This window comes from Hylobates moloch, unplaced genomic scaffold, assembly GCF_009828535.3.
Source record: "Hylobates moloch isolate HMO894 unplaced genomic scaffold, HMol_V3 SCAFFOLD_5, whole genome shotgun sequence".
Lineage (NCBI taxonomy): Eukaryota > Metazoa > Chordata > Mammalia > Primates > Hylobatidae > Hylobates > Hylobates moloch.
This window is the reverse complement of record NW_026652280.1, coordinates 89,097,046-89,118,649: the sequence shown is the minus strand read 5'-3', so window position 1 is coordinate 89,118,649 and position 21,604 is coordinate 89,097,046. Positions and strand designations below refer to the sequence as shown.

Here is a 21,604-nt window from a genome sequence, read left to right as displayed (position 1 = left end):
TGGAAGGAAGAGAGGCAGCGCGTGGCAGCGGGGAGGATGGCGCCTGGGGAAAGTGCTCCCAACCTCTCTGCCTGGCCCCCGCCTGGTGGAGCGCCACCCCGCGACCTCCTGGCCCGTTGACCTCCCTGGGCCTCAGTTTCCCAGAAGGTATAAAGGAGGCATAGAACCACCCGGCAGGCCTTTGGGAAATGTTGGCCGACTTTCTCGAACAAATCTGAACTCAGTAATTGGGAAAATCATCTGAGTCATTCTGAATTCCTTGACCAGGAGACTCAGGAAGTGACCTGATAGGTCACGCATCGCCAAACCTAACAAGCATCGAGGCTTTGGGGAAAAGCATGAAACTGGAAATAGCCACAAATGGATCAAACTTTTACAGTTTGCAAAGCCTCCCAGGGTCTCCCTGAACATCCACCACCTCCACGGAGACATTTCTGGTGGATAGAAGGCAATATAAGTCAGTTTTTATGGAAAAACGGAATCTTGTTGTTTGCTGAACGTCTGTCCAGCCAGCATGTGTGAGCGCCCCCATCTGAGCAGGTTCCCGCCACGGGCGGTTCTGGTGCCCCCTGGATTGGTGTCTTCTCCTGGTTGGTACTCCCAGTCCCCAGCTGTGGCTGGGGTTGGCTGCTCACGCTCGCAGCTGCAGAACTTATGCCCTCTCCCATCTCCCTCTTCCCAGCCTGGTCAGCCCAAAGCAGTGACTGGTCCATCTAGGGGCTGCCTTGCCTCCAGGTGAGGCCAGGTCTGGGGGTCCCATGCATGCTCCGGAGCTCCCTTGGGATAAGGCTGGGCTGTCTCTGGCCGAGACCCCTCCTTGCTGGGCTCTCAGGCTCTGGTCTGCGGAACTCAGCCCCACACACCTTTTGCACTGCTTGCTCTGAAAAGCTGATGGATGGGGCCACTGAGCTCAGAGGAGTGGAAGGGCCTGCCCTGTGACAGAACTGGGACTTGAACCCAGTCTTGGGGATTCCAGAATCAGAGCCCTTGGCCCACTGCCTTCCTAGCGTCGACTTAATCGAGGCTAGAGGGACACCTGTGAGCAGAACCTTGGCGGTGCCCACAGCCCAGGGTATCCCCTCTCTGGGACCTCAGCTGTCGGTGCACAGCTGGCACCCTAGCCTGGGGTCCCGCTCCACTGGGAGTCCCTCTGGCCTCAGAGAGTTAGCGCAGACCCCTCCCTAGAGACTGGGCCAGCTGGAGCCAGGTCCCCTGGCTGCTGGCTGCAGCTGGGGTCATCTCAGAGCCCACAGCCCTCCTGTCTTTCCTGACTCTGCCTGCTACCACAGACATGCTGTGAGAACGAGAGGGACAGAGGTGGGGTCCCCTTTCTCCATGTCTCCCTCCCTCCCTCCCTCCCTTCCTCCATTCCTCCCTCCCTCCCTCCCTTCCTTCCTTCTTTCCTTCCTTCCTTCCTTCCTTCCTTCCTTCCTTCCTTCCTTCCTCACTCCCTCCCTTCCTCTCCTCCTCCTCCTCCTCCTTCTTCTCTCTCTCTCTCTCGCGAAGGAGTTTCACTCTTGTTGCTCAAGTTGGAGTGCAGTGGCATGATCTCAGCTCACTGCAACCTCTGCTTCCTGGGTTCAAGCAATTCTCCCGCCTCAGTCTCCTGAGTAGCTGGGATTACAGGTGTACACCCAGCTAATTTTTGGTATTTTTAGTAGAGATGGGGTTTCACCATGTTGGCCAGGCTGGTCTTAAACTCCTGACCTCAGGTGATCCACCCGCCTTGGTCTCCCAAAGTGCTGGGATTACAGGTGTGAGCCACCGTGCCTGGCCCCTGTCTCTTTCAATAAAGACACTTCTACTGGATTAAACCCACCAGCGAGTCAGAACCCTTCTGACAGCGCTCATCCGGCCCCTCTATTGGCCTTCCTTTCTCATGAGGTTGTCTTAGGCCCTGTCAGTGCAGGGGGCCTGGGGTCGGTAAGGTCCCCTCCTTGGGTGTCCCAGAGCAAGTTCTCCAAGCCTCTGGAGGAGTCTCTGAACCCCTGGCTTTAGCAGCTCCTGGCCTCCAGACTGTGGGCACAGGGTGGTCCCTAAGTGCCCCCATCCTCAAACCGGAAACAAAGAGGGACCCACCGCACCTGGAAGACGATGACAAACGCCAGCCGGGCTGCCAGGACGGCCCAGAAGTCCTTGGAGATGTCGTACTTGTTTTCTGACCATGGTGGCTCTCGGTAGTCTTTATACCTGCAAGAGACGGTGGTGGAGTCGAGGGTGGGACTTCGGCGGGGCTCAGGCTCTGGCTGGAGCCAGGCAGCTCGAGGGATGCCTGGGAGAGGCTCAGCTCGGTGTGCGGCTGCCTCCGGGAGGGCAGCCCTCTCTTGGGTGAGCAGCCCACGGCCCCGCACCCAGGGAGTCTCTCTCCACGGTGGAGGGGGGTGGTCAGGATCCCCCATGAGCCAGGCAGGACCTGACGGGCTTTGTGTAAAACACATGTGGCAGGAAGTATCCCCAGGCCCAGCCATGGGCTCACAGAATTAAGGGCAGGGACCATGTGGTCCAGGAGGTTGCAAACTTTTAAAAGCAGTGGAGCCTTTGTTCCCAAAGAAGTCTCACTGAAAACTCCAATAGGCCCCAAGAGTGCAGAGCCTACTTGGTTGAAGTCTGGGGGTTCCCTAAGCTTGAGCCCCCTGAACCTCACCCCAACGCCCATGTTCCACAGAACTCCAGAATGGGTTCCATGAAACACAGTTTGAAAACCGCCTCTCCAGTCCATCCCCTCTTTGAGGGAATCTACCGAAGAAAGATCCCTGAGCGCTTTATTAGCCAGGTGTGGTGGCTCGTGCCTGCAACCTCAGCACTGTCATCTCAGGCTGAAGAGTTAGAGATCAGTCTGGGCCACACAGTAAAACCCTGTCTCTGCAAAAAATACAAAAATTAGCCAGGCATGGCAGTGCACGCCTGTATTCCCAGCTACTCGGGAGGCTGAGGTGGGAGGATCACCTGAGCCCGGGAGGTTGAGGTTGCAGTGAGCTTTGATCATGCCACTGCACTTCAGCCTGGGCCACAAAGTGAGACCCTGTCTCTAAAAAAACCAAACTAAACAACAACCAAAAAACCCAGCAAAACAATATCCTGAACATTTTGTCAAAGTAACTTAAGCAGTTCATCAAACATTTGCGAAAGAACGAAGCTAAGCATTCCATTGGTGCAGGCAGAGGCCTGTCAGGCAGCCGGCCTGGCCCACCCTGCCCTACCCAGGTCTGGGGCTGCTTTTCCTCCTCCAGGGTTGCTGCTTGGTCCTCACCTCCTTATCTCGAAAGAACTGCCCCTGGTTCTCGTTACCAGCTTTAGATGTAGCTGACTGATCTCCTCCTTGGAGAGTCAAGCTCACTCACACCCCTCTCCCCGAGGTCCTGCCACTTGTGGACATGATTGGAGCCTCAGGAAGGAGGCTTGCCCCATTCATGACCACTGCCCACGTTCCAGCTCTTCCTAGCCCCTTCCTCTTTTCACAGAGACCCAGAGATGCCCAGGGTCTGTGGGGGCAGGGTGAGGTCCCTGCCTAGGGCCTCCCTCCCTCCACAGCTCCCTGAATCTGGGGGATGCCACACATCAGCTGGAACATGACTTGAATGGAGCTGACATCCCCACCCTGCATTGGAAAAGCTTCCCAAAGCTGCACAGAAAATGCCCCCATGAGGGGCAGGGTTTCCAGGGGCTCAGCTGCAGTTTGTGCCCCTGTTGGTCACTAAAAGCTGAGGTCAGTCGGGGAGGCCAGGAGAAGGGCCACCTGGATTTGCAGGCACAGCCCTGGCCTGGACCCACATCCCTGGTGCTCGCCCACTCCAACTACCACCTTGCTGTGTGTCCCCTGGGCAATTACTTGACCTCTCTGGGCCTCAGTCTGGGCATTCCCTCACTTACTTATGTCACAAGCATTTATTGACCAACTACTATGTGCCAGACCCCACTCCAGGGATGGAGAATTCAGGGGGGTGCACAACAGATAGGGCCCTTGCCCACGGAGCTTGATTTCTGGAGGGAGCTGGATGGGAGCCTCTGAGGGCCTATTCAGCACTGAGCTGCCAACTCCTGAGATAGGATCGGGCTGGGCCACGGCTCTGGTGCCAGCTGCTGGGCCAGGCAGAAGTTGCACAACCTGCTTTCCCATGGGAACGAGCAGCCCTGTCCTCCCAGTGTCAGAAGCCACACGCACCAGCTCATTCCTTTTTATTCTGTGCTCAAGGCTTTGTCTGCTAGCATTTGTCTCCTCTTCTTCAATTCATAGCACCCCAGTTTTCCCTAGGATCCCCCAATTCTCTGTGACCTCACACCCTAGCACATGACCCAGGCCAAGCCAAGGAGAGCCCTCCTCCTCGTGGCAATAGTGGTTGGTTCAAGAATGGACATCTGACTCAAGATGGGGCAGTAAGACTCAGTCCCTGGATTTTCACTGACTATTGGGAAACAGAAGGTCTTCCCACAGGGGCTGCAGAGTACAGAGGATTTAAGCCAGGAGCTGCTGGGGATCCTTTCCACCAGCAAGAGAACAATGCAACACAGAGGAAATCAAAGTGGAGAGGCAGTGCCGGAGTGGAGCCTGATGGCAAACTGTAGCTCCTGGATCCAGCCATGCCTGAAGCTATCCTGGGCTTCTTAGTTACAGGAACTGGTAAATCACCTCTAATTTCCTCCCCTTAGGCATTTATTTATTTATTTATAGATAGGGTCTCACTCTGTTGCCCAGGCTGGAGTGCAGTGGTGCGATCATAGCTCACTGCAGCCTCAACTTCCTAGGCTCAATTGATCCTCCTACCTCAGCCTCCTGAGTAGCTAGAACTACAGGTACGTGCCACAAAGCCCGGCTATTTAAAAAAAAATTTTGTAGAGATGAGGTCTCACTATGTGGCTCAGGCTGGTCTCTAACTCCTGAGCTCAAGTGATCCTCCTGCCTGGCCCTCCTGAAGTGCTGGGATTACGGGTGTGAGCCACTGCACCAGCCTTTTTTTTTCTTCTTTTTAAGCAAGTTTGCATTGTTTCATGACTTGCCCCTGATTTGAGCCCCATCCAAACCTGGGCTCTCCCAGAAACCCAATAAATGTGGCTTTTCAAAGAGGGGAGCAGAGAGCAGTACCTGCAGATCTGCACCTCGTAGCCCAGGTCCAGGGGGTCATTGGGGGCTGTGCCGTTCTGGAAGTCACTGACGTTGAAGGAGGAGAGGGTGTGGTTGACGAAGCCGTGCATGGTCCCGTTCTTACTGTACATGTAGAGGTACACCAGGCGCGGGATGAAGTCAGACGTGAAGGAGATCACGAAGGCCTGCGCGGGGGACGTGGCAGTGAGGGGGACCCCCAGCCTGGGTGCAGAAGGGCTGGCCGCAACAGGGGGTGACCCATCCACAGTTACACTGGGCCCTGGCCACGTGCCACTGCCCCTGGCGGGGACCATAGCCGCACAGCCTCTGCATGCTGAATGAATGGATGCAGGGTCGCGGGTGCTCCTCTCAGCCCCTGGCAGCTGAAGGGGAGTGCCTGGGGGCCAGAACAGCGCACTCCCAGGAGAGAAGGCACCAGGCAGACGCTGGCTGCCTCTCCCTGGCTGTGTGGCCTTGGGCAAATCACCCAACCTCTCTGTGCCTCCATTTTCTTCTTGTCAAAACAGGGCTAACAACACCCACACCATGTATGCACAGTGCCTCTGGGCTTGTTGGAGAAGGGAATGAGGCAGGAAGGGAGAGTGCTTTGCAAGCTCTCAAGTCCTCAGCTCATTCTATTATAGCACCGGCTCTGGCTGGTGCCCTTACAAGAGAGGAAACCAAGGTCCAACGGCTGCCTCTCACATGGCTGTGTGGCCTTGGGCAAATCACCTAACCTCTCTGTGCCTCTGGTGTCTTACCTGTCAGATGGGGCCATGACGGTCCCTGCCTCCAAGGGCTGTGTGCAGACTAGTGGGCTAGTGTGTGGAAAGAGCTTAGAACGTTCTAGAACATTCTAGGTACCTCGTGAATGTTACCTGCTACTTTTTTTTTTTTTTTTTCAAGAGAGAGAGACATGGTCTCACTATGTTTCATTATGTTGGCCAGGCTGGTCTTGAATTCCTCGCCTCAAGCGATCCTCCTGCCTTGGCCTCCCAAAGTGCTGGGATTACAGGTGTGAGCCACCACACCCAGCCTGCTGTTATTGTTGTTGCTGCTGTTATTGTTGTTGCTGCTGTTGTCCTCAGGAGATGCCCACCGTGCTCTGCAGCTGCTCACAGCGCCACTTGTTGCAAACAGGATGTACCTCTGTTCCTAGCTCCACCCACTCCAGCACAGCGTGGGCCCTGCCTCAGGGCCCTGCGCTCCCTTGTCTGGGTGGGATAAGGAACCATCCCAGTGTGCACACTCTGCCTGCAGCCTTCCTGTAATCTGGTGGGAGCACGTGCCTGGCAGAAAGGGTTGCCCACCGGGAAAAGGCACTGTCAGGGGGCTCTGAGGGGCCCTTCTCCAGGGCTGAGTGCCACCCCCTGCCCTCTGTGGGGACTGAGTCCCAGGGCCTACTGAGACCCTGACTTGGCATCACGGCCCTGCAGGGGCATTGACTGTCAGCTCTGGGGAGCCATCCCGTGTCCCCCATGTGCACGGTGTCAGCTTCTGGTGGGGAGGATTGGGCTCAGCCAGAGGGTGGGAGGGACGAGAGCCATGGGGCCCTGGCACGGTGGACTCCCCGTGGCTGCCTGGGGTTCTCATGTCTAGGATGCAGCCTTGGGCTTGAAGTATGTGCTGGGGACAGCTGGGCACAGCTAAACCTGGGGAGATTCAGGCCATGGGCAGAGTCAGACAGACCCCGATGGGGAAGGCTGAGGGCTGGGCCATCCTAGCCTGCAGTCCTGGGGATAGGAGAGGCTGGAAGGGGCTGCCATGCTGAGGAGGAGGCTGAGGGGCCTGGAGCCCTGATCCTTAGCAGAGCCGTGTGTGCGGCTGATGAGTGCTCCCTTCTCGCCCCACTTCAGCATCTCCCAAACCTTCTCTACAGAGCAGCTGTACGTTTCAGATTAAGGAGAAAAATCAACTTTTTTCTTTAAATAAGAGAACAGAAAGATTGCCAATAAGGAATCTCTGTGTTTCTCTCCTTCTGTCTCTGTCTTCCCTCCTATCTCTGTCTCTTGTTTATTCTCAGTGGACTTAGGGGCCAAGGTGGGCATGGTGGAGAATTTTGCTTAAAGCTTTAAGAAAGGCTGGGCGCAGTGGCTTATGAATGTAATCCCAGCACTTTGGGAGGCCGAGGAGGGTGGATCACCTGAGGTCAGGAGTTCCAGACCAGCCTGGTCAACATGTCAGAACCCTGTCTCTGCTAAAAATACAAAAATTAGCTGGGTATGGTGGTAGCTGCCTGTAATCCCAGCTACTTGGGAGACTGAGGCATGAGAATCGCTTGAACCTGGGAGGCGGAGGTTGTAGTGAGCTGAGATCGTGCCACTGTACTGCAGCCTGGACCACAGAGTGAGACTCTGACTCAAAAAAAATTAAAAAAAAAAAAAAAAACTTGCAGGAAAAGGTTGAAGAGAATTTGTTATGCCTCCCCAGAGTGCACCCTCCCCACCCCATGAGGTCAAGGGACATTTATAACTAGACAGTCGGGGCAGCCTTGGGCTGCACCATGGCTAGAGGCAGAAGACCCATGCCCAGATCCTTCTCCACGGGGTCCTGGCCACCTGGCAGTTCAGCCAGGACTTCCATTCTGCCAAGGTCCCTGATGTCACTTACATTGATGATGACAGCAAGCTTCCCAATGCCTCTGAGGATATTGTACCAGATTCCTGGGGGAAGAAGAAGTCGCAGTTTTAAAGAGCCCTACACTCTCAGTCATTCCAGCTACCAGGCAGCAGTCTGAGCAGGTACCACCCTTGCAGGGGCCAGGCTTTCTCACAGCAGTGAGAGGCTTACGGCAACCAAGAGTCATTTGCTCAGGTCCTGAGGAAGCCAGTTCAGTGCCAGGGCCTGGTGTGTACTAGCCCTTTCTGACAAGTTCACCAGCTTCTAAAAGAGGTGCTTAAAGACAGCTGCTCCCTCAGTGGTTCTGCACGATCTCCCCATGAACCTGTTTAAATACTAGTTGGCTTAGATGAAACCTTTTTTTATTCCTAAAGTGACGAAGATTCAATTGGGGTATAGCTCCTAAAGCTCTGGTGGAGGATACCTGTTTTTAGGGTTAGGCCAGACATGGCTTTGCTGTTGAAGAACAGTGCCAGTGCCCCTGGCTGGTGGCACTGAGTCCACAGCAGTGCAGGTCGAACCGTTCCCCATCTGGACATCCCCTTGCTCCCTTTACTCCAAGACCCACGGTTGCACCAAATCACAGATGAACAAGAGGATCACAACATAGTGCCAGGGGCCATGCTGGTCTCTCCATTCGTCTTCCCAGTGGCCATGAGATCTAGCAGCGCCCAGGAAGGAGGCCCTCAATGGCCCAGGAAGCAGGGCCTTAGTGTTGCAATTCCTGGAAATGGTCCAGTGTTCCGGGCTGACCCCCGCCTCACCCTAACTGCATCCTATCATGCCCAGCAATGTCAGATGCAGCAGTTCGGCTGCGAGCCCAATCCTGGGGCCTGAGCCCTGAGCCAGCTTTGAGATGGGTGATAACTAGCACTCGTCAGAAAGGGCCAGGACGGAGCAGGTGGACTTTCTGCCTGCGCGGGGGGCTGCAGGGAGAGCTGTACACAGCGCTTCTGCCCTAGTAGCCGAGGGGAGCCTACCAGTCGCCGTTTTTGGGGTGCATGCTGGTGGTCTGCAAAGGCAGCAAGAGTTCAGGCCCCCTGTGTGACCCCGAGCTAGAAACCACAGGCTCAGACGAAACCTCTGACACCAAGATCTCTTGTTCCCTGGCCCCAGCTAGTGTCAATTCAATGACAGACCACAGTCACAATCATCAGCAATCAGAAATGCCCACTGCGGGCTGGGTGCGGTGGCTTGTGCCTATAATCCCAGCATTTTGGGAGGCTGACGTGGGCAGATGACTTGAAGCCAGGAGTTCGAGACCAGCCTTGCCGATATGGCAAAACCCCATATCTACTAAAAATACAAAAATTAGCCAGGCGTTGTGGCACATGCCTGTAATCCCAGCTACTCGGAAGGCTGAGGCACGAGAATAGTTTGAGCCAGGGAGGCAGAGGTTATGGGGAGCTGAGATCATGCCACTGCATTCCAGCATGGGCAACAGAGAAAGGTTCTGTCTCCAAAAAAAAAAAAAAAAAAAAAAAGAGAGAGAAATACCCACTGCAACCCATTGCTGGTGGACAATTTGAGAAGTGACAATCACACTTCCCTGACCCCTGTCTCCAGTCGTTGGGCCATGGGGACCATCGCCTAATCCCAGACAAGGAGTTTATTGTAGCTCCGTTTGATCTTCTGCACGAGTGCAGTGGTCCTCAGTTTATTTTTCTGCTGGAGCAGGTGGTGGGGCAGTCACATGGGCTCTGCACACTAGCAGCCCTAGGGCCACACCATACTGAATAAAGCACCTGGGAACGCAGGTGAGGGTTAGATGGCACAGCCCTACAAAGTCAGCACTGAAGCACTCCCTCAGGAGTGGAAACACTTCCCACCCAGCTTCTCCTGGCTGGGTGTCAGGACTGAGGGCCCTCCGTGGACTCCAAGCTCCTAGGGCAGGCTGCTAATTGCACATCCCTGTAGCTTCTGGGTCTAGCTTGGTGTCTGGCACATGAGGTGGGTGCTGCTGGGTAAATGTTTGCTGAGTGACTGCACGAGTGCAAGAAAGCCCTTTCCAACTGGATTCTGGTGCCGGAGCAGAGGCTGCAAAGCAGTGGCAGGCAGGCCCCAACTAGGCTGCATGGCCATTTTGTTGCGCTTGCCTGCTGCTTAAAAATGCAGACCGATGCTTAAAAACCGGGAAAACGTATTTTAAAAAATCAAGGCCAGGCGCATTGGCTCACGCCTGTAATCCTAGCACTTTGGGAGGCTGAGGCGGGTGCATCACCTGAGGTCGGGAGTTCGAGATCAGCCTGGCCAACATGGCGAAGCCCCGCTCTATTAAAAATACAAAAATTAGCCTGGTGTGGTGGCGGGCGCCTGTAATCCCAGCTACTCAGGAGGCTGAGGCAGGAGAATCGCTTGAACCCGGGGGGCAGAGGTTGCAGTGAGCCGAGATCGTGCCACTTCACTCCAGCCTGGGCGAATGAGCGAGACTCTGTCTCAAAAAAGAAAAAAAAAAAAGAAGAAGAAAAAATGGAGACTCCTCGGCTCTGGTCCTGGCTGGCTGGTGCGTCTCCTTGGCAACAGCTGGCTGTGGTGCCTGGGGGCGCCCCCTGCAGGCCGGGCTGTGCACCGCAGCTCCGCTGTCTGTGCTGGGGTCTCTCGGCGACCTCTGACCTCCATTATGGCCGCCTTAGCATCCAAACCCAGACCCCCACTAGAGAGTTGAACGTTTCAAGAAACGTGGGAACGGGCACACTGCTCTGTGGCCATGAAGAACACTCCCAGGACTTAGTCTCACTTGCGCGTGTGGCCCACCTGGCCCTTGGGGCTCTGAGTTTGAGACCTCCGAAGTGGGGTGCTGAGGTGCGGTGGGCCTGGGGTGGAGGTTGAAGTCTTTGGGGCTCCCGAGGGATGTGGCTCCTGAGCTCAGGGCCGTCGAAGGGCAGGACTCAGGCAGGCAAGGGGGTCTGCCCAGGTGATCGCTCAACCGGCCCAGAGAGACAACAAGAAATGGGAGGGATGAGGCCGGGATGAGATGGAGCCGGGAGCGGGGTCTTCCTCGCTTCCGGGCCCCGATGGAGCCTGTCCTGAGAGGTCTGCAGGATATCTACGTCCAGGCGGATGGCTCTCCGTGTGGCCCTGCACATCCGCGGGGTGTGTTAGAGAAATGCAGAACCGGCACCCCAGCCCCAGCCCCAGCCCACGGAATCCGCCTCTCCTGGGGTGGGGCTGAGAGCCCGGAGTTATTCGGACGCACATTCCAGGGTGACACTCACTGCTCTAAGGGTCTCTGTAAACCAAAAATAAAATTCTAAGGGCTCCCCGAACCATTTGAATGGGGTCCATCGTCTCGGCCAGGGCACCCCCAAGTTAACCTGAAAGACTGGTTCAGGCCATGACCAGAAGCAGGGGGCGTGGGGGAGGGTCGGACAGGCCTCCTCATGCCCTCCTGCCTTTTGGAATTCAGCAAAAGCCGACCAGCATGAACATCAACACAGACCTTAAGTCTGATAAACATTTACAGTCTATTCTCTCTGAAGCCTGTTACCTGGAGGCTTCATGTGCACGATAAAACCTTGGTTTCCAAAACCCCTTATCATAACCCAGACTTTCCTTTCTATTGATAATAACTCAACCAATTGACAATCAGAAATTTAAAAAATAGGCCGGGTGCAGTGGCTCACGCCTGTAATCACAGCACTTTGGGAGGCAGAGGCGGGCAGATCACCTGAGGTCAGGAGTTGGAGACCAGCCTGGCCAACACAGTGAAACCTTGTATCTACTAAATATACAAAATTAGCCTAATCTGGTGGCGCACACCTGCAATCCCAGCTACTCAGGAGGCTGAGGCAGGAGAATCGCTTGAACCCAGGAGGTGGAGGTTGCATCACACCATTGCACTTCAGCCTGGGTGTCAAGAGCGAAACTCTTGTCTCTAAAAAAAAAAAAAGTATATATATATACACACCCATAATGTGGAAGTCGCCACACCCTGTCCCGCCTTTCTGGACCAAACCAATGTATATCTTAGATGTATCTGATTGATGTTTCATGTCTCCCTAAAATGTATAAAACCAAGCTGTACCACGGCCACCTTGGGCCCGTGTTCTCAGGACCTCCTGAGGGCTGTGTCATGGGCCATGGTCACTCATGGCTCAGAATAAATTTCTTCAAATATTTAACAGAGTTTGACTCTTCATTGACATCTCTAAGTAAAAGGGGATACTGTGCTTTTAGAATATTCTTTGGGTGGGCTTTTATGAAAGTCCTGTTGGGGAAAATTGCCTCGTTTTTACTTCCCCAAGTAAATTCCTTGGTTTCTTTCCCAAGGAATTTTTCCCACTCTAGGGGATGCTAAGCCCCATTTCCCGGAACAGAACAGGGAAGTATTTGGATAAAGCCAGGTACTTGGCGAGGCCACCACTCCTGCCCACACGCAGTGCCCGGGAGCTGAATGCAGGCTGCACTTTCCCACCAGCAGGCTCTAAAAACCAGGAAGAGAACAGGAAGTCGAAACCAGGGCTGGGGAGCTGGAGCGGATTCCCACGCATGGGCTGGGTCCCTGCTGTGGCCCGCTGGACGATAGGGTGATCAAGGCACCTGTGCTTTGTGGCACAGCTTCCCCAGCCACCCAGGGCCTCAGGGGCGCAAGTCACAGGGGCCACAGGGGCCCTCTGTCCTCTCAAGGAGCTCGCCTGGGGGGCCCTGCATGGATCATAGAAGGAATACAAAAGCCTCTTCAAGGAAAGGTTACGGTTAAGGAACCCATAAACAAACACGTGAAAGGAGGGCAGATTATGCCTTCAGCCAACCGGACAGGAACCAGGAAGTGAGTAGCTGATCCGTAAGAACTGAGAAAAACGAGCCAGGTGCAAAGAGTCCAAAGAGGCACGCGGAAGGCCTGCTGCTGGTGGGGACGCCAATGCCTGCAGAGGGACTGCGGGAAGCCAGGGCCACTGAGCTGCTGCTCCCTTTCACGCTGGTGGGTTTGCAAGCTTCATTCAGTCACCGTCTGGGGACAGCCAGAGCTTCTCCAAGCACAGGGTGCCAGAGCAAACACACGCACACTGCGATGTGGCAGGTGGCAAGTGGGGGTGGGCCACTGTTGGGTGCCTGAGCATCGGGCCTTTGTGAGGACCCAGTGTGGGCTGCGCTCTTCTTTTCTTTTCTTTTAGCTGTACCTGCTGGAATGGGATGGCACTCTTTTCTTTACTGCCATGGGACAGGGAGCTCCGGAATTTCCGAGGACTGCAGGGAGAACCTGGTGAGCGGACCCGTGGCTCCCCTTTTGGGGTCTTCAGTATACAGGGTGAGGTTTTCAGAGGCAAACCCTCTACGCATGCAGGAGGCCCAGGGCTTGAGCTCTCTGGTTCCTGCTCGGCACCGTTACCGCCTGGGCCTCGGCCTCCTATCTGGAAAGTGGGACTGAGGGAGGATTCACCCAGGCTTCCTCCTGGAGTTCCCTGGAGGACACGACAGGCTGTGGTTCTGAGGAAAGTTCATGTTGGGGCAGCTCTGTGGCACTGATCTTCAAAGCAGCACTACACTGAGGCACCTTGCTCTTGAGAGCGGGTGTGCAAAGACGGCCATGGTGGCCTGTTTTTCGATAGCCTGTTTCTCACTTGTCCCTAAAAACTAAAAATGGCCTTTTTTATTTTTTAGGTGGAGTCTCGCTCTGTTGCCCAGGCTGGAGTGCAGTGGTGCGATCTCAGCTCACTGCAAACTCCGCCTCCCTGGTTCAAGCGATTCTCCTGCCTCAGCCTCCCGAGTAGCTGGGACTACAGGTGCATGCCAACATTAAAAATTAAAAATGCCCTGGCCTGGCACGGTGGCTCACGTCTGTAATCCCAGTACTTTGGAAGGCCGAGATGGGTGGATCACGAGGTCAGGAGATCAAGACCATCCTGGCTAACATGGTGAAACCCAGTCTCTACTAAAAAAATACAAAAAAATCAGCCGGGCATGGTGGCGGGTGCCTGTAGTCCCAGCTACTCGGGAGGCCGAGGCAGGAGAATGGTGTGAACCTGGGAGGCAGAGCTTGCAGTGAGCCGAGATCGTGCCACTGCACTCCAACCTGGGCAACACAGCAAGACCCCGTCTCAAAAAAAAAAAATTAAAAATGCCACCACAAAAATTAGCATGCCCGGCTAATTTCTGTATTTTTAGTAGAGACGGCGTTTCACCATATTGGCCAGGCTGATCTCAAACTCCTGACCTCAGGTGATCCACCTGCATCGGCCTCCCAAAGTGCGGGGATTACAGGTCTGAGCCACTGTGCCCGGCCCCGGCCTTTTTCACTTTTAAGTGTGAACTGAAAAATGTATGAAAAGTATAGCCTTTGGGAGAGAACCATTGCCTAAGACTTGAGGACATCGTCTCTGGGTCCAGGAAGCCTAAAACGTTCACTCTCTGGCTCTTTACAGAAAGCAAGTGCAGACCTTTGACCTAGAGCACCAGCACATCAGCACTGCAGGCTCGCTCCACCTCTGGCCATGGAGGGCTGTGGTATGAGGGGCAGGGGGCTCACCCGTGGTCTCAGCAGATGCAGAACAGGGATGCTGGTGGTTAGTGGGGTCTTCAGAGGGTTGGTTAGCTCATGGCTTTTAAAGCCTTTGAAATTTTTAAACAAAATCTCACAGGACAGTCTAATATAGAGTGTCTGTGTTCTAAGTCTTCATTACCTGGGTCACCCAGAGAAGAGGTGATGTGGGGAAGCAGAAGTGTCCAAACACAGTGCCATGACCTCTTACCCAGGAGCCCTGGGATGTCCCTCCCTACAAAGCACTGATGTTTCCAGGCCCCTTTCAAAGTCAGGGCCTTACGCAGTGCAAATGTGAAGCTGCCGGGTGAATCACTGCTATATGATGGTCTTTGACCTGTGAAAATGACGATTTCATCTGTTTTAGTCTATCAGACAGCCAAGTGTAAGAGAAGCCAGGGTTGAAGTTATCTTGGAACCAGACAGTGGAGGATTGGCGGATTTGGTCACCAGTGGATGCTGGGCTTGCCACTAGGGCCCAAGGTGTGGACCAAGGAGCTTCCAGCCAAGACAGAGCCGCTAACAACTTAAGGAGAAAACACAGACTGGGGTGAGATGATCTGAAGGGTGTTTCCAATGAGAATGACACAAATACCAGGGACTGGAGAAGCCCTTGGAACAACTGATAAAGCTTCCCACATTTTTTTTTTTTTTTGAGATGGAGTCTCACTCTGTCACCCAGGCTGGAGTGCAATGGCGTGATCTCGGCTCACTGCAACCTCTGCCTCCCCGGAATCAAGGAATTCTCCTTCCCCAGCCTCCTGAGTAGCTGGGATTACAGACTCCCACCACCACACCTGGCTAATTTTGTATTTTTAGTAGAGACAGGGTTTCACCATGTTGGTCAGGCTGGTCTCGAACTCTTTTTTTTTTTTTTGAGATGGAGTCTTGCTCTGTCACCCAGGCTGGAGTGCAGTGGCGCCATCTCGGCTCACTGCAGGCTCCGCCCCCCGGGGTTCACGCCATTCTCCTGCCTCAGCCTCCCGAGTAGCTGGGACTACAGGTGCCCGCCACCTCGCCTGGCTAATTTTTTGTATTTTTAGTAGAGACAGGGTTTCACTGCGTTAGCCAGGATGGTCTCGATCTCCTGACCTCGTGATCCGCCCACCCCGGCCTCCCAAAGTGCTGGGATTACAGGCGTGAGCCACTGCACCTGGTCAGTTTCCCACATTTTTGTAAGATTATGTTTGGCTTACAAAAGCCCAACCCAAAGCTATCTTATCAAGCTGGTATGGAATCTTTATTTCAGCAAGGTGATATCCCCAATATGTAATTCAACCTTTTATTTATTCCAATAATTAGTACAAAGGTGCTATTCTAACTAAAATTGTGTTAAATTTGAGATAAAATGAATGTATTTTTGTAATTTTGTTTTCACCCTGAAAATTGGTCCTACTATAAGACAAGATGGGATCACCCTTCCTGTGAAGGCTGGCTCTGGTGGAGGCCTGCGTGGGGTTCCCATACCCTTCACCCTCCTGGACAGATCGTCACCCTGTCTCTGCTTAAATGCCTCTGGTAACAGGGAGCTCTCTAACCCACAAGGAAGTCTGCTCTGTTTTTGACACCTCTGACTATTAAAGTTACTCTTTTTCTTTTCTTTCTTTCTTTTTTTTTTTTTTTTGAGACAGAGTTTCACTGTTGTTGCCCAGGCTGGAGTGCAATGGCACGATCTCTGCTCACCACAACCTCCACCTCCTGGGTTCAAGCGATTCTCGTGCCTCAGTCTCTCAAGTAGCTGAGATTATAGGCATGCACCACCACGCCCGGCTAATTTTGTATTTTTAGTGGAGACAGGGTTTCTCCATGTTGGTCAGGCTGGTCTCAAACTCCCGACCTCTGCCCGCCTCGGCCTCCCAAAGTGCTGGGATTACAGGCGTGAGCCACCGCGCCCGGCCCTTCTTTTCTTTTCTTCTTCTTCTTTTTTTTTTAGACAGGGTCTCTCTCTGTTGCCCAGGCTGGAATGTAGTGGCACGATCACGTCTCACTGCAGCCTTGACCTCCTGGGCTCACACGCTCCTTCTGCCTCAGCCTCCCAAGTAGTTGGGACCACAGGTCCGCGCACCACATCCAGCTAATTTTACTTATTTTTTTGAGACAGGGTCTCACTCTGTTGCCCAGGCGTGGGCATGGCTCACTGCAGCCACAATGTACGTGGGCTCACTCATCCTCCCATCTCAGCCACCTGAGTAGCTGGGACTACAGGAACGCACCATCACGCCCAGCTAGTTTTTGTATTTTTTTGTAGAGACAGGGTTTCACCATGTTGCCTAGGCTGGTCTTGAACTCCTGAGCTCAAACTATGCATCCTCCTGGGCCTCCCAAAGCACTGGGATTACAGGAGTGAGGCACGGTGCTCAGCCCAAGTTATTCTTTATGCTGACCTTAAATATACATTCTCCCAAACTCACACCCCTTCTCCACATGGTCAAGGTGCCTTAGTGACGGGGTTAAAAAGCTGGAGTTGAGTTGCATCTTGGCTTTGATCCCTACAGGCAAGCCATGCAATAACTGGGACTGTTCTTCCCTGTCTACAGATGGGGGCTCCTTCCTTCCTTTTCTCTTTTGTGAACATTAAATGATGCCATGACATGCAATGTAGGAGGGCACTCGCTGAACAGCCAACACTCCTTTCCCATTGGTCTCGCCCTGGCTCTGGGGTCACACAATTGCTACAGGTGGGTGTCACCAGCCATCAGAGAGGAAATGTGGTCTCTTGTACCTCCTAAAGCAGCAGGTTGTTGAGACATTCAGATGTCTGGGACCCACACTTTCCAAATGTCCTCTGGGACCAATGCATCTTAGGAGGGGAAGGGTGGGGACAGGGCTAAGTGAGCCTGCGCATCTTGTGTCACCTGCCCCCCAGGCTCCACCCGGCAAAGGCTGAGTGAAGAGCCCCAGGAGGGACACCTGGCCAGCTCTGGCTCTGGCTTCTGGAGAGCAGCAACCCCCTCCCCAAACCCAGCACGCACTTGGAACCGGTCCTGCCGGCCGTGGAGTCACTCACCGATGTCTTTGGCTCTGACAGCTACCGGCCTTCGGAGCTCAGTGACAAACTTTTTGGCATCCAGGCGGATCTCAATGATGTTGTTCAGCAGTGCAAACAGCGGGGCCAGGGGGAAGGAGGCGACAAACAGGGTGACAAAGCCAAACTGGATGACTGCAGAGAGAGCCCAGTACCAGTCAGCACCCCATGAGCCACAGCCCATAATGGGGGACTCCACCACCCCGTGTGCCGAGCCGCACAGGTCTGGCTGCCGCCCCACCTCCAACGAGCCCGCCTTCATGGACCCCACCTGCAGATGCATTAGAGGACCTCTTGGGATGGACCCTCCATGACCCTGGGTGACCTCTAGGCCAGGAGTGGGCTGAAGGCAGAATTCCAAATTTTGCTCTGAATCTCAGTGTTTGACTCTTGAATAATGGGAACGCTCACTTATCTATGGCTAATCTTTTGTGAGATAGTCTCGATCTGTCACCAGCTGGAGTACAGAGGCACGACCATGGCTCACTGCAGCCTAGACCTCCCAGGCTCAATGAATCTTCCCACCTCAGCCACCCGAGTAGCTGGGACCACAGGCACGCACCACTATGACTGCTTAATTTTTGTATTTTTTGCAGAGCTGGGATTTTGCCATGTTGCCGGGGCTGGTCTCAAACTCCTGAGCTCAAGTCATCCACCCAAAGTGCTGGGATTCCAGGCATGAGCCACCTCGCCAGCCTATGTCAAATTTTAAAAAATCACCAAAAGGAAAAGGACCATTGTGAGCTCAAAGGCCCAGCCTGTGGTCATCCCCCTGCCCGTGCTGGGAAGGGACGTAGCAGTGGCCCTGCTGCTTCCATCATGGGGGCTCCCTGGGACCCGGGGGACCTGCCTGCATGGCTGCATCTTCCAGAGCCCCAAACTTCCCCTTGCATCAGGACTCCTGGATCCAGGTGGGGACCCACTCGCCTCTGCCCCTGTGGCCCTCCCCCTGGGGATCGTCCCACCCAGGAGCTGGCTCTGGGGCTTCTCTGGCTTTGGATGCCGCATCCAGCATGGGGCTGGGCTCCTAGGAGAAGGTCAGGAAAAGGTTGCTGAGTGGAACTGAGCAGGAAAGCTGGTTCGGGAACTGCACAGCAGGACCCAGTCCAAGGGCGTTTGGTGCCAGGCGGTAAACAAGGAAGCCGGCATAATGTCACCATGTGCCTGGCGGGCTGAGTGTGGGCATTGTTAGCATGTGGGGTGGGCCGTGCGGGGTGCCCTGAGTGTGAGCACTGTTAGCAGGTAGGATGGGCCACGGCAGGGAATGCCCTGCAAGTTCTCTCCCTGGGCTGTCTTGCTCACCCTGGCAAGGTGGACTGAATGGGAGGCCTCTGGTCCTGCCTGAGGTCCCTGGAGGGGATGAGGCATTGCTTATGTGGGGCGGTGTGTGCTGTGCATGACGGCCAGGGGCTGCTGAGGCCTGAGGCCATGGGTCACTTACCAGGGTGGGCTTCCTCACTTCCGAGAGGCGCTGCCTACTCTGGCACTAAGGGTATGAACAGGGAGCTGGAGATGCTGCCAGGGCTGGGGCCAGGGAGGGAGGATGCAGGGGGGCAGGGAGGTGGGGCATTTCCAGATGAGCTTGTTCTCCCCATCTATCCACATCTGTGGCTTGAGCCTTCCTTGGAGGAACAGACTGGCAGCCCATGGGGTGGGGAGAAAGTCAGTGGGTGTGGAAATGTGCTTTGGTCAGTGGGGGCAGTGTGGGGCACGGGTGAGCCACTCCCTGTGTATGTGGGCAGGAGGCGCCTGCTCCAGAAATCCCCTGTGTCCAAACCCGTCAGAAACTCAGGACGTGATGTCCAGCCACTAGGAAAATAAATCCAGGGAAGGGGCTGCCACTCTCGTGGCCCACTGCAGGCTGCGCTGCTGTCTTGGGCTCTATACTCCCTAGGGTTTCCTGTGGAAGGAGCGACCCTGCAGGCAGGGAAGGCCACCTCCCAGACCCCGTCCCTCCTGGCCACGTGGCCAATGCTGAGTTTAAACAGCTGGGAGTTGTTTGTCTGCCCACCGGCCTGACCCTGGTTCAGCTTGGACTTTATTCCAAGAGAAAACAGGGAGGAGCCACAGAACGCCACACTTAAGATTCTTCTCCTCGTGAGTCAATGGCAAGGTGCTCCTTGCACGATTGTCTGGGGAGCCAGGAGCGACATATGTGGACAATTCGGCTAAGAGGAGGGGCACAGGGCAGCACTTGTGGTGAAATTAAACAGAAACGCTCCCCACCCTCTAAGGTGCCCTTACCCCTAGGCCTTTTTAAAAAATGCAGCCTGCCAGGTCTCTCCTCGAGGGGACCAGGAACAAGCCTGGGAACGGGCATTTTAGAGAAGTTGACCTTGGTGGCCGGGACACTGCATGCTGGGAACCCCTCTGCAGGAGTCTTCCTGACTGCCTTTGCTCATCCATTCAGTCAGCAAACACACATTGAGCACCCACTGTATACCTGGACCTGCTCTAGGGGTAGGGCTATGGGATGAGGAACAAGAGAGGGTGAGGCTGCCGTCCTACTGTGGGGAGACAGAAGAGGGATGATGGGGTGAGGCTGTCTGCTGGGGAGCAGAAACACCAAGCAGAGGAGGGGTGGGGGTCGTGGCCGTGTCAGGGAGGGGCTGCCCCTTTCAAACACAGTGGTGAGGGAAGACCCCTCTGTTGGGGGACATTCTGAGTAGAGCCTGGGAGGCAGGGAGAGAGTGAGCCATGCAGGTATTTAGGGGAGGGCATTCCAGCAGGGCACATCTAGTGCAAAGGCCCTGGGGCGGCCCGAGCTCCATGGGGCTGGGGAGCAGCAAGGAGGCCAGCACGTGCAGAGTGCAGGAGGCAGGAGGGAGAGGTAAGTGACCAGCTCAGGGAGAGTCCAGAGCTGTGCGGACCACACCTGGCCTCTTCCCAGTTCTCCTTGGCCACCCCCAAAAGGTATGTGCCACCTTTTGGCATCCTCCTGGCCAGCCACATGATTGAGGGGGGTAAGGCTCAATCCCTGGGTCTCCTTTGAGCACCTGCTCTGTGCTGGGGGCAGCCGTCGCCAGCCCACAGGTGAGCAAGTCCCGGCTCCTGCAACTCAGGAGCTCACCGCCAGGAAGGGGAGATGAGTCATGGAACCAAAGTAGGATGCTTGAAGGGCCTTGGAGCTGAGAGGAGGGACCTCGGATTGCGGGGTGTTTCAAGTGAGGAGGATCTTGCAGCTTAGCAGGGCCGGGACCTCTGCTGGTGAGGAGACTGAGGGAGGAGGAAGAGCTGCACAGCCCAGGCTGCGTCGGGCTGCGCTGATGGGGACCGTGCCTGCGGACTGTGGCTGGGGACCGTGCCTGGGGACTGTAGCTGGAGACCATGCCTGGGGACTGTGGCTGCTTGACCTGGGCCTCTGGAAGACAGGACTCCATCCAGAGCAGCCATGCTCACCGACCCAAGGGGGTGGCAGCACTAGGATCCCAGGGTCTGCATCTCCCTCCTCCCTGCCTGATGCTTACGGAGGGACGCCGGGCACCGCGGGGTCGGGGGCATCATGCCCCTGCAGCCCTTCCCCACTCCAGGTGGCATGCTGGCCTGTTTCTATCCTGATGTCACCTGCCTGCCCCGGCCGTCACTCACTCATTTCCATGTACTCTGGGGTGAGGCCCGCGAAGGGCTCCAGGTTGTAATCCACCTCGTACCGCTGCTTCCTCTTCACACACTCCTCATGGTCAGGGGGGCTCTGCCGCTTCAGCTTCAGGTAGCGGATGAGCTTCTTCATCTTCCTGAGAGATGAGACATCACGCAGTTAGGTTTGCAGGAAGGTGAATTTGGGGGCTTGGGTCTGGCACCTCTAGTGATGTCTTTTTTTTGAGACAGAGTTTCACTCTTTTTGCTCAGGCTGGAGTGCACTGGCCTTGTCTCAGCTCACTGCAACCTCTGCCTCCTGGGTTCAAGCAATTCTCTTGCCTCAGCCTCCTGAGTAGCTGGGATTACAGACACACGCTGCCATGCCTGGCTAATTTTTTATATTTTAATTAGAGATGGGGTTTCACAGTGTTGCCCAGGCTGGTCTTGAACTCCTGAGCTCAGGCAATCCACCTGTCTCTGCCTCCCAAAGTACTAGGATTATAGGCATGAGCCACCGCACCTGGCCTCTAGTGATATTTCTAAGTTTCTGCTTTAAATCCAGAATTCACTTGTTTGCAATAATTTATCAATGACCTCCTCTGCCCTTTCCCAAAAAGGCAGGGGGCAAGCGTCATGGCTTTGCTGGCTACAGAAGGAAACGGAGGTGCAGAGAGGGCAAACGGCCACTTGGGAACCACAGGAGGGCCCAGCAGGCATCAGGGACACAAGAACAGTGGAGTCTGGTCATGCCCAAGTGGACTCTTGGGGAAGGACACAGATCATGGAAAATGGCCCGACAAGTTCCTGAGTCCAGAGACCCAGC

The 21,604-nt window shown here is 55.0% G+C and overlaps 1 protein-coding gene across 3 annotated transcripts in view; it reads right to left on the bottom strand.

Moving 5' to 3' along the window:
- The window catches only part of ANO1 (anoctamin 1), a 113,368-nt gene that overhangs the window by 1,793 nt on the left and 89,971 nt on the right, over positions 1-21,604 (bottom strand). For all 3 annotated transcript variants that reach the window (XM_058439050.1, XM_032755475.2, XM_058439051.1), the window contains 5 exons: positions 20,791-20,936; positions 17,185-17,337; positions 7,691-7,743; positions 5,081-5,265; positions 2,085-2,190 (listed from right to left, as the gene is read on the bottom strand). In XM_058439050.1, coding sequence (XP_058295033.1) covers positions 2,085-2,190; positions 5,081-5,265; positions 7,691-7,743; positions 17,185-17,337; positions 20,791-20,936 — 643 coding nt within the window. The remainder of the gene's footprint in view (positions 1-2,084; positions 2,191-5,080; positions 5,266-7,690; positions 7,744-17,184; positions 17,338-20,790; positions 20,937-21,604) is intronic.